The following is a 13,121-nucleotide window of genomic DNA, read 5'->3' as shown; positions in this document are numbered from 1 at the left end:
AAGGGATACTCTAAGGATCTCTTCAGTCACATTGACATGTCTTCCAGTGAGGAAGCAGAGACTGGAGATGCAGGGGCTCATCCATCACCCAAGCTTAAGTCAGTGAGGTAGGTTGAAGCGCCACAGTGTGACAAAGCAGCGGGGCTGAGTTACATACACCCTATGCACCTCAACCTGATGGTTGAACCCTGGATACAGGCGGAACAACGCAGTTTTTTCTCATAGCATTATGCGGGGGGTGCGCTGGGAGTATGGGGTCAGAGGCAGCCCAGTTAAGGGCTGTTTGGTCCCTGTACGAACAGAACAGGAGTTTTGTTCGCATTGCTGCCAAAAGTCAGACTTGTTCTCAGTGCATGTGGGAGTCCCGCAGGGTTGCCCTGTCACCGGTCCCGTTCATAATTTTTATGGACAGAATTTCTAGGTGCACCCTAGAGAAGGAGGGGGTCTGATTTGCGGACCACAACATTTTATCAATGCTATTTGCAGATGACGTTGTTCTGTTTGCTTCATCAGACATGGACCACCAGAAAAAGTGGCCTGTCATCTCCAGGTTGGAGGAAAATCCTTACCTTAGTTAGAGTTGTTCAAGTGTCTTGGGGTTTTCTTCCTTACGTTCCTACTCTCACCTATGGTCATACACTTTGGGTAATGACTGGAAGAACAAGATCTTAAATACAAGTGGCCAAAATTAGTTTCCTTTACAGTGTGGCAGGGCGCACCCTTATGGATAGGGTGAGGAGCTCTGTCACTCGGGGGCTTGGAGTAGAGCAGCAGCTCCTCCACATCGAAAAGCCAGCCTAGGTTGCTCAGGAAAGTCTTGGTTCCCTCCTGAGACCGCTGGCACCATGACCTGGCTTAGGATATGCAGATATGTCAAAGTGATGTGACTTTTTTCTTAAAACAAGCAAAATAATCTGCCAATAGTGTAAGTAAAATAATTTTGCTTTTAGTTTTGCCATAAAACAATGTTTTTCTTGTAAATACCTCTTGACTCATTCATTCATTCATTTTCTTTTTGGCTTAGTCCCTTAAAAAATCTAAGGTCGCCACAGCGCAATGAACCACCAACTCATACAGAATATGATTTACATAGTGGATGCAACCGCTGCAACCCATCACTGGGAAACATCCATACACACATTCACACACATACACTATGGACAATTTAGCCAACCCAATTCACCTGTACCACATGTTTTTAGATTGTGGGGGAAACCCGAGGAGAACATGCAAACTCCACACAAAAATGCCAACTGACCCAACCGGGGCTCAAACCAGCAAACTTCTTGCTGTGAGGCGATTGTGCTATCCACTGTGCCACCATGCTGCCCTTGATTTAAGATTGTTTAGATCACCCCGTTACTTTTGACATTAATGGTATTACTTTACTTTTGTTATCATTAATACTATTACTGTTCTGACCTGTCCTCCTGTTATCTTTTCATTATCATTAATATAAGTATTAATACGATTATCATTATTAAGGTTGCAGTAGTTAGTGTTGTTGTTGTTGTAGTAGTAGTAGTTGTAGCAGTAGTCATGGTAGTAGTATCGATTGTAATTGTATTTTGAAGTATTTGTTCCTGTAGTAGTTGATGAAGTTGGTATAGTGGTAGCAGAAGTAGTAAAGGTGTCGTTGTAGCAGTAGTAGTAGTAGTCATTGTTGGTGTTGTAGTAGTAGTCATTGTAGTAGTATCGATCGTAATTGTGATTATTGAAGTATTAGTTCCTGTAGTAGTTGATGAAGTTGGTATAGTGGTAGCAGAAGTAATAAAGGTGTCGTTGTAGCAGTAGTAGTAGTAGTCATTGTTGGTGTTGTAGTAGTAGTCATTGTAGTAGCATCGATTGTAATTGTGATTTATTGAAGTAGTAGTTCCTGTAGTAGTTGATGTCGTTGGTATAGTGGTAGCAGAAGTAGTAAAGGTGTCATTGTAGCAGTAGTAGTAGTAGTCGTTGTTGGTGTTGTAGTAGTAGTCATTGTAGTAGCATCGATTGTAATTGTGATTTAATGAAGTATTAGTTCCTGTAGTAGTTGATGTAGTTGGTATAGTGGTAGCAGAAGTAGTAAAAGTGTCATTGTAGCAGTAGTAGTAGTAGTCGTTGTTGGTGTTGTAGTAGTAGTCATTGTAGTAGCATCGATTGTAATTGTGATTTAATGAAGTATTAGTTCCTGTAGTAGTTGATGTAGTTGGTATAGTGGTAGCAGAAGTAGTAAAAGTGTCGTTGCAGCAGTAGTAATCGTTGTTGGTGTAGTAGTACCAATAGTAGTTGTCGTTGAAGTAGATGTTGTTGTAGCAGTGATTGTGGTAGTAGTAGTAGTAGTAGTAGTAGTAGACGTTGTTGTATTAGTTATAGTAGACGCTGTAGTATCAGTAGTGGTAGTCATTGTTGTAGTAGTATCAGTATTAGTAGACATTATAGTAGTAATAGTTGTAGTTTGGGACTGTAGTAGCAACAGTAGTAGTTGTAATATAAGTAACTTTCTGTAGTAGTAGTAGGGGTAGCACTTGTGATTTATTATCATTGTCATTTATTATTACTGTAGTCCTTTCCTTCTTTTTACCGTCATTATTACTTTCATACATTACTAAGCATTGTTGTTACTCCCTAACTCTGACTGTTAAGAGTGTGTTCTGACCTGCTTCCTTGTGGTGTTGTTGTCCCAGTGTGTCGTCTGCATGTTTTTCTGGAGCACGCGCCTTTTGTTATGACAGCTCACCATGTGCGTCATCCTTAGCGTGTCTCTTCCCCGCCTTCTTGTTATCCTATCATCTTTTCATTAGCGTTCAGGGTCGTCACCTGCAGTTCATTGATTTCATCCCTTATTTAAACCTCTTTGTCTCTCCACCTTTTGTCAGACCGTCTTTGTGTGTTGTCTATGCGACTCGTCCGAGATCTATTGTGTTTGATCTCCCTCTTGTCATGTCCTGTCGAGTTTCTAGACTCCTTGTTCTGTAGTTTTGGTTTCGTTCTTGCCCTATCTGCTCTTATCTCCTCTGTCCTCTCAGAACCTGCGTGTTGGTGTCAGATCACGCCATCTGTCCTTTGCGGTGTGTAGCCGCCACCATCAGCGATCTTCCGCCCACCAGCGTCTCCGCACTTCCGCCTGCCGGCCGCTTCGTCCGCCGTACGCGGAGTTGAGTCACACCGCTCCGCCCACTGAGCACGGACACTCACCACGCTGCAAGTCCGCCACCGTGTGGTCAACCTTGGGAATTGTTCCACTATTCTCCTCCAGGCAGCATTTCACATATTTTTTGAACTGTTTATTTTTTGCTCTATTTCCTCTTTGTGAGGTGCTTTTTGGTTGATCCACTGAAATAAACTCTAAGTTTTACCTGCATTATTGAATCCGTGATTTCTCCTAACAGAACGGTCTGACCAGACTATGGATTCAGCGGGTGCTGATCAAGTCCGGAACGCAGTGACCCAGCAAGGCATCCTTCTGGGGCAACATGCCACCCAGTTAACAGCTACGTCACAGGAGGTTGAGTTTCTGACTGCACGGGTGGCCGAACTCAACACATTAGTCCAGGAGCTCCAGCTGAATGTCGGAGTCGGCAGACAGGTAGCCGCTTTCCTCCACCCAGAGCATGAGCCACATGCCAACAACCCACCCTCCTACGACGGGGACCCCAGCTGCTGTCGGTCCTTTTTATCCCAGTGTTCACTGGTGTTTGCACTCCAGCCACGTCGCTATGTCACGGAGGAGTCAAGAGTGGCCTTTGTGATCACTCTTTTGAAGGGCAGGGCCCGCGACTGGGCCACGGCGGTGTGGGACGCTCGGGCTCCGTTTTGTGCCACTTTTGACGAGTTTAGAGAGGAGATGACTAAGCTGTTCGATCGATCAGCTCAGGGTGATGAGGCGGCTTCTTCTTTGGCCCAGCTAAGTCAAAATGGTCGCTCCGTAACTGACTACTCTATTCAATTCAGGACCCTGGCTGCAGCCTGTGCATGGAACGAGGCGGCTCTTCGAGCGAGGTTTCAGGACGGCCTGGATGACGAGATCCAGGACGAGATAGCCACTCATGATCTTCCCCATGATTTTGACACTCTGGTTGACCTGGCCCTTCGAGTGGAGCGGCGTCTTCATCGTCGTCAACATCGGCGCATGACCCGGCTTCCCTGGGGAAAGGAGGAGGTAGTCTCAAACTCATCCTATCCACCCTCACTGGCTTCAGATCAAGAGCCTATGCAGCTAGGACACCTGCGACTAACCACCCAGGAAAAGCGGCATCGACTGGCTAAGGGATTGTGCCTGTACTGCGGGAAACCAGGCCATCAGGCAGTCCGGTGTCCTTTAAAAGCCCCCGCTCACCAGTAAAGAGGGGGATACTGGTGGGCACACTCCCCTGTTCTGACACCCCCATGCATCGCACCTCACTACCAGCCGCACTTCAGTTTGGAGATGTCGTTCACTCATGTTCGGCTCTCATCGACTCTGGAGCTGAAGGCAACTTTATTGATAGTAGTACTGTTGAAGCCTGGGGCATTCCTGCCATCCCCCTTTCCTCTCCCATCTCTGTTCGGTCCTTGAATGGTCTTACCATCACCTCCATCACTCACTCCACTCCTCCCGTAAGTCTAGTTATTTCCGGCAATCATCGTGAGGTTATCAGTTTGTATGTCTTTGACTCCCCGAGTTCTCCCATAGTTTTGGGGCACCCGTAGTTAACCAAACATAACCCTCACGTTGATTGGTCTAGTAATTCTGTGTTATCTTGGAGTCCGTCTTGTCTTGCTTTGTGTTTGGGTTCTGCTCCGTGTCTGGGTTCTGTCTCTCATGTCTTGCAGGCTGAAGCAGTGGACCTCTCTGGAGTCCCGCCGGAATACCACGATCTGCGTCGGGTCTTCAGTAAGTCCCGGGCCACATCCTTGCCTCCCCACCGGCCCTATGACTGTGCCATCGAGCTTCTCCCAGGCTCTTCTCCGCCCAGGGGTCGATTGTATTCCCTTTCTCGTCCAGAAAGAGAGGCCATGGACAGGTACATTCAAGAATCACTTAAAGCCGATCTCATCCGTCCCTCTTCCTCTCCGGCAGGGGCAGGGTTCTTCTTTGTTAAAAAGAAGGATGGCTCTCTGCGTCCTTGTATTGACTACAGAGGTCTCAATGACATCACCGTTAAAAACAGGTACCCTCTGCCCTTGATGTCTTCTGCCTTTGAGTTATTGCAGGGAGCCAAGGTCTTTACTAAACTAGACCTCCGCAATGCCTACCATTTGGTCCGGATACATGAGGGGGATGAGTGGAAGACGGCATTCAACACGCCCACGGGACACTTTGAATACCGGGTCTTACCCTTTGGGCTCACTAATGCCCCAGCCGTCTTCCAAGCCCTGGTCAACGATGTGCTGAGGGACATGGTAAACAGATTTGTCTTTGTGTACCTGGATGATATCCTCATCTTTTCCCCATCTAAGCAGGTACACACTCAGCATGTTCGTCAGGTGCTACAGCGGCTGCTGGAGAACCAGCTGTATGTCAAGGCGGAGAAGTGCGTGTTCCACACCAAGTCGGTTTCGTTCCTGGGACATATTGTCTCGACGGAGGGGATCAAAGCTGATCCCGTTAAGGTAAGGGCCGTGGCCGAGTGGCCAACCCCCAACTCTAGAAAGGCTCTGCAGCAGTTCTTGGGGTTCGCCAACTTCTATAGGCGTTTCATCCGGAACTTCAGCTCGGTCGCTGCACCCTTAACGGCTCTCACTTCCACTAAGGTACCGTTCACATGGAATAGTCGGGCTCAGGAGGCCTTTGATGTTATTAAGTCCCATTTCATCACTGCTCCTGTCCTCTCTCTTCCAGATCCTGAACGGCAGTTTATTGTTGAGGTGGATGCCTCAGAGTTGGGGGTAGGCGCGGTCCTGTCTCAGCGGTCCCCAAGGGATGGAAAAGTGCATCCATGTGCCTTCTTCTCCCACCGCCTGAGCCCAGCTGAACGAAATTATGACATAGGAAACAGAGAGCTGCTGGCGGTCAGGCTAGCTCTGGGTGAGTGGCGTCACTGGTTGGAGGGGGCAGCACATCCATTCTTGGTCTGGACGGATCACAAGAATTTAGAATACATCCGTTCAGCCAAGAGATTAAATTCTCGTCAGGCCCGCTGGGCACTCTTCTTTGACCGATTCAACTTTTCCCTCTCGTACCGGCCTGGTTCCAAAAATGTCAAACCTGATGCGCTTTCCCGGTTGTTTGACGCTCCCGAAGAGAATGCTGTCCAAGAAACCATCCTACCCAGGGAGGTGGTGGTGGGGTCTCTCTCTTGGGACGTTGAGCAACGGGTGAGACAGGCCGGACGAGAGGAGGAAACACCAGAGGGGTGTCCAGAGGGTCGTCTGTTCGTGCCCGCCCGGTTAAGACCGGAGGTCCTCCAGTGGGGTCATGAATCCAGAATAGCCTGTCACCCAGGGACCCGGAGATCGCTGGCAACTATCCGACAGAGATTTTGGTGGCCATCCATGGCCCAAGACACCAGGCAGTTTGTGTTGGCTTGCTCAGTGTGTGCTCAGAACAAGACCTCCAATCGGCCGCCCATTGGTCTGTTACAACCTCTCCCCATTCCCTCTCGCCCCTGGTCACACATAGCTCTTGACTTTGTTTCTGGCTTACCCCTGTCGAGAGGAAACACTGTCATTTTGACGGTGGTGGACCGCTTCTCCAAGGCGGCCCATTTCATCCCTTTACCCAAGCTCCCATCTGCGAAGGAGACTGCTCAGGTGGTAATTGACCATGTCTTTCGGATCCATGGCTTTCCGATGGACATAGTCTCTGACAGAGGGCCACAATTTGTCTCCCGGTTTTGGAAAGAGTTCTGTAGACAGATCGGGGCCTCTACGAGTCTGTCTTCAGGTTTTCACCCCCAGACTAATGGGCAGACTGGGCGAGCCAACCAGGATCTCGAAAGAACTCTCCGCTGTCTGGTGTCTCAGAATCCTGGTTCCTGGAGTCAGCAGTTGTCTTGGGTTGAATACTCCCACAACACACTACCAGTAGCATCTACAGGTATGTCCCCATTTCAATGTTCTGTTGGTTACCAACCCCCTTTATTTCCTGCTCAGGAACCCGATGCCGTGGTTCCGTCTGCCTTTGCCTTTGTTCGTCGGTGTCGCCGCACCTGGAGAGAGGCTAAGGAGGCCCTGGCCCGGGCTTCCAGACGGACCAAGAGGGCGGCTGACCGTCACCGGACCCCTGCCCCTCCTTTTGTTTGTGGTCAAAGGGTATGGCTATCTACTAAGGACCTGCCTCTTCGGGTGCCTTCACGCAAGCTGGCACCCAGGTTCATAGGGCCATACCGGATCACCAAAGTCTTGAGTCCGGTGACAGTACAGCTCAAGCTTCCTGATATGCTTGGTCGAGTTCACCCTGTTTTTCATGTATCCAGGGTCAAGCCTGTGTTTAGGTCCCAACTCAATCCTGTGGTTCCCCCCCGACCCCTCCGCCTCCTCGTCTAGTGGATGGCATTCTGGCCTATACGGTCAAACGTCTCCTGGATGTGAGACGCCGGGGCCGGGGTTTTCAGTATCTGGTGGACTGGGAGGGCTATGGTCCGGAGGAGAGGTCTTGGATACCGGCTCGGGATATTCTGGACCAGGCGTTGATTGGGGAGTTTCGACGACGACTAGGTGAGCCCCCTCTGGGAGCACCAGGAGGTGCTTCTCGGAGGGGGGGGTATTGTTAAGAGTGTGTTCTGACCTGCTTCCTTGTGGTGTTGTTGTCCCAGTGTGTCGTCTGCATGTTTTTCTGGAGCACGCGCCTTTTGTTATGACAGCTCACCATGTGCGTCATCCTTAGCGTGTCTCTTCCCCGCCTTCTTGTTATCCTATCATCTTTTCATTAGCGTTCAGGGTCGTCACCTGCAGTTCATTGATTTCATCCCCTATTTAAACCTCTTTGTCTCTCCACCTTTTGTCAGACCGTCTTTGTGTGTTGTCTATGCGACTCGTCCGAGATCTATTGTGTTTGATCACCCTCTTGTCATGTCCTGTCGAGTTTCTAGACTCCTTGTTCTGTAGTTTTGGTTTCGTTCTTGCCCTATCTGCTCTTATCTCCTCTGTCCTCTCAGAACCTGCGTGTTGGTGTCAGATCACGCCATCTGTCCTTTGCGGTGTGTAGCCGCCACCATCAGCGATCTTCCGCCCACCAGCGTCTCCGCACTTCCGCCTGCCGGCCGCTTCGTCCGCCGTACGCGGAGTTGAGTCACACCGCTCCGCCCACTGAGCACGGACACTCACCACGCTGCAAGTCCGCCACCGTGTGGTCAACCTTGGGAATTGTTCCACTATTCTCCTCCAGGCAGCATTTCACATATTTTTTGAACTGTTTATTTTTTGCTCTATTTCCTCTTTGTGAGGTGCTTTTTGGTTGATCCACTGAAATAAACTCTAAGTTTTACCTGCATTATTGAATCCGTGATTTCTCCTAACACTGACTGGTTTCTTTTTTATCTGTTTTACTTGTATCTGCGATACTTGCTTCATTTATTGGCTGATATTGTTCCTAATGTATGTAATCTGATCTTTCCACCAAGTTACCTTTACATGGACACACACACACACACAGACACACACCTAACTGACTATATTGTTTTTGTTTTGTTTTTTATTGTTGATTTGTTATGGTTTTTTGTTGATGTTTTTTTGTATTTGTATGATTCCAATTTAAGTACCTTTTTGCATATTCTAATAAAAAAATAAAAATAAATAAGATTATTTAGATATTTGAAAGCTAGAAACAAGACAAACTCTAAGTTCTTCTTACCCCAAACTATTCATCACTCTGGAACCCCCCTGCCTCCCCGTTTCTAATTTAATATTAACATAATTGAAGATAGCAAATTATTTATTTTTATATTATGAGTACAGTAAACTAAAAAGTTACTGTATATATTTTAGTGTTTGAATGTCCTGTTTGGCTATCTGTAGATGTGCGGTTGTTCCTGGTATTCCAATGGGTGAGTCCTACAACTACACATGTAATGGGATGGTAGGACGTTACATCAATCTGATCCTTCCTGGAGACTTTCAGATGCTCACCCTGTGTGAGGTGGAGGTATTTGGAAAAGGTAACCTTTAACTGTATTATTGCTTAACTATTATGTACACAAGGCGTGCTATTCATAAAGATTTGAATAGGTGGAAATGTAACAACCAATGGGGATGCTCTAGTAAAGGAGCCAATCATTGATCGCTTTAGACCAGGGTTTTTCAAAGTCTAAGACAGTGGGCCTCCCTTTTGACACAACTTATCCATTGGCGCCCCCTCCTCCCAAACACGCACACACGCGCGCACACACACACAATTCTGGAGGTTTTCCTGCAACCTCATCATGCATGGTTTCAAGGTGTCGCCGAAGTTTAGCGGGTCTCATGCTGTCATTAGCCAAAATATCTTGACAAACCACACATAAAGGTCGTGGTTCATCAGCTGGTCCTGTCCACGTAAATCCTAAACTCAAATACTGATCATCATATCCTCGTCTTTTGGGTTTAAGCCCTGAACTTGAAGGCTTTGAATCGGGGGGTCTCAGAAACCGATCCATTGTATTAGCAGCATGATTAGCAGGCATATACCTGTATTGGCGGGCTTGCCAAACAGAAGCGAATTTACAGCTATGGCCTTCTGGTTAAAATTTTTGACATATTTTTTTTTTTTAGCTTTGTTTAATTAAAACGTTTAAAAATAATAAAAAATACATATAATAATTAAACTTAATAATTATATTTTTATTACATAATATTTTTCCCGCGCCTCCCCTGACATGCTCTGGCGCCCCCCAGGGGAGGCACGTCTCACACTTTGAAAACCCCTGCTTTAGACTATATACTCTGGGGGTGGGGCTTGGTGCAGACATGTGTTTTAATGCTGCATTCACACCAGATGCGGAACGTGCTTCAAGTGCAAGTGATTTACATGTTAAGTCAATGCAAATGCGTAAATAGACATCCTGCGGCGTGATACGCGCGAATGATGCGAAATGCTCGTGTAGCGCGGTGCGAATGACGGGATACGCGCAAATGGCGCAGAGCGAGTTGATCGTTTTGCGCGTTTAGTGCTCGAGTTCGAAAATCTGAACTTCAGCAGACATTTGAGCCGCGTTAACCAATCAGGAGCTTGCTCTTGTGGGGGCGTGATTATGACATATCGCCTGTTGTAGGTGTCCCGGGGGAAATCCTCCATTTGACACCGACAAAAACTTCATCAAACTGGGCTGGGCTCAGTCAGAAGCACCGCTGAAAGCCTCCATCATCCAGGTTCAGTTTCTGGAGGAGTTTATGAGCTCACAGAGCTGAAAGCATCTGAAAGAATCTAGTTAACTTAGACACGACCCTAAACATATCAACGCTGCTTTTCACCCTTCATAAAGCACATAAACTATTATTTTCTTCATAAAATCCATGTTAGCCATTTAGCTATGAAGCTAGAGTCTCCGCGCAGACAGAAGCCCTGTTCATTACGCGAATCCGCATCTGTTCTGAAGTGAATTTGATGCACGAATGAAGCGGATTTGAAACACGAATAAAGAGAGTAAACTCAAATGTTCACGCGGCTGTTTACGCGCGAATATCGCAATTTGTTCATGCGTTCTGCGTCTGGTCTGCAGCTTCTGCAGCTTTATTATTATTAACTCTTCAGCCAGATCTCATTAAAAAAAAAAACGTAAGTATTTAATTTTTTGTCTGTTTATTGGCTAATTTGTACGAATTTTACAAGTTCAGTCGTACGAAATTGTACGATTTTAAAAAGGAGGTGTGGCATCTAACCCCACCCCTAAACTCAAGCGTGGTTGGAGGATGAGCAAATCATGCTAAATTGTACGTATTAGATTGTACGAATTCATACGAATTAGCAACTAAATCAAAAAGTTACGAATTGCCGTGAGATTGTGTTGAACTCTTTGGTGCTGGCAAACATTAGTAAACATTTTCCTGTTTCATGAAGATGAAGATGAAGTGGATACAAATACATATGTAAATAACCACACATCCTGACACAGATCATGTAAACAAGCACAATGAAAATTTTATGTTTATTTTTTAATTTTACTTATTTGATTTGCTTTAAATTATGTAATAACAACCTTACCTGAAGGAAAAATAAGTGTATAGTGTGCATTCTAATGAAATAAAACAACATGTGTCATTAAACATTACTACTTTTTTATCAAACACAAACTCAAAGATTGTCGTTTGTATAATGTCTATTGTTGGTGCGTTTTATGCATTTAAATAAATAACTGAACGTCTACATTTGTTTGTTTGTTAGGTCCTGTTTTAGGAAGATCATTTGTAAGGATGCTCTTTAGCTCCACGATGGATTTGACCGACCAGACAATAAGTAAAAACATTCTTCAGCAGGTAAAAAAAACACAGAAATTTTAATCTAATACAAATCAACAGCGCCCCCTTACGGCTGGGTGAGACCTGAAGGAAATATCTGCAAAAAAATAATACTCAGTCTATTTTACTCAAAACCACATTAATGTTAGGCAGGGGTGTAGCAAACATCTTAAAAGTAGGGGGGCAGCTGTATGATATTATATGACAAGTTTATGTTCATATAATTATTATTAACCTGTTTCTAACTAGAAATATAAAGATAAAGCATTTAAATTCCAATGAGTTATTAAAAAAAAACTCTTATATATATTTTTTTTCTTGAATTTTCCTGTTTATTATAAAATAATATTTATTAAATTTTTTATAATTTTTTTCTTCATTTGTTCCTGTTAGACTAGCTCTACTTTTGTAATTTAAAAATAAAACTGTATTATCTAAATATTTACATCACATTTGACTATTGTCATGTATTTTTTTACTTAATTAAAAAGTGCTAGAATTAACTGTATACAATTCATAAATTTAACTATCAGTATCCAAATCGACCATATATATATATATATATATATATATATATATATATATATATATATATATATATATATATATATATATATATATATATAATTTTTTTTTTTTTTGGTCTAAATATATTGGCCAAAAAATTCCAATCTTATCAGTCTGTCCTTGATTAATTGAGGGAAATACCTCAAATTGCATGCATGTTTGAGCGTGGTTTATTTCATTTATCACTATAGAAAAAAAAAATTATCTAAACATTATTTATTTAAGAATGTTTAAAAAATTTGAGTTTGTCTTTAAAAGTTGGACAGCTGGATGTTAATTGATTCAATTAATGTTCAAGAAAATTAACTTAATGAAATGGAAAAAATATTGTATAGCTCTGTATATAATCTACGAATTCTTTCATGAAAATCTCATTCAAACTGAATCTCTCATTTTCAGCTGAAATCTGCTCTCGCTGGTAAAGGATACGCAAACATGACATTTGTTTGGTCTGAAAGCCCTAAAATGGTGCTGGGAATGCAGAAGATGACACCTGCTCAGCGTGAGTCTGTTCTCAAAATTGTAAATAACCAGCATGAATGTGCATTATTATTAACACAACATGTGAAGTAATACAGACAAAATTGTTTTGTTTACAGATTGCATCAAGGTGCCGTGACACTCTGGAAAGTATCATTGAGAATTTGACTCAATAGTTTCTAATTCACTTTGACTGCTAATGTAAGACTCTAGAGAGAAAATAAAACCTACTGTAGTTGACTAAACAACATACTGAAGTAAATCCAGATCAATATTCATAACCTTTACTGTGCTGTTTATTAGATACTTTATTTTAGGTCAAGTTGAAATTGCTCACATGTCATTGTTTTATCACTGATATCTCACTGTAATATAAGTTCTAACTCTAACATGCTGTATGTATTCATAACTATAATATAAATAACTCATTTTCATTGAGTTTGCAGTGAAATAAATTATAAAGAGTTTGGAAAAACTGCCACTGTGTATTTATTCAGTTGTTTATTTTATTAAACACTTATTTAAGGGTCTAACATATAGATTATTAACAAGTTTACAATGCACGATGATGTGATTTTTACTCACCGACAGGTTAGTGAAATTGCCCAAAAATTAGGGCTGAGCAATTAATCATAAGTTATTTTCAATTTGAAAGTTACATTAAGAAAATCAAAGCAAAAACAAATCATTAAATCAGAAGAGTTCTGGCACCCTAAAATCCACACACAATGTAGCCATAG

At 43.8% G+C, this 13,121-nt stretch overlaps 1 protein-coding gene across 1 annotated transcript in view; it reads left to right on the top strand.

The window, feature by feature from the left end:
• LOC137490250 (uncharacterized) overlaps positions 1-12,859 on the top strand; it is a 32,391-nt gene extending 19,532 nt beyond the window's left edge. The window contains exons 9-12 of the mRNA XM_087260360.1: positions 8,920-9,059; positions 11,261-11,352; positions 12,301-12,403; positions 12,501-12,859. Of these exons, the coding sequence (XP_087116486.1) occupies positions 8,920-9,059; positions 11,261-11,352; positions 12,301-12,403; positions 12,501-12,520 (355 nt within the window). The 3' untranslated portion in view covers positions 12,521-12,859. The remainder of the gene's footprint in view (positions 1-8,919; positions 9,060-11,260; positions 11,353-12,300; positions 12,404-12,500) is intronic.
• Positions 12,860-13,121: the final 262 nt, after the last annotated feature.

The sequence above is a fragment of the Danio rerio genome, chromosome 7 (assembly GCF_052040795.2).
Source record: "Danio rerio strain M-AB ecotype USA chromosome 7, GRCz13ab, whole genome shotgun sequence".
Taxonomy (NCBI): Eukaryota; Metazoa; Chordata; class Actinopteri; order Cypriniformes; family Danionidae; genus Danio; species Danio rerio.
This window is presented reverse-complemented; position numbering and strand designations above follow the sequence as displayed.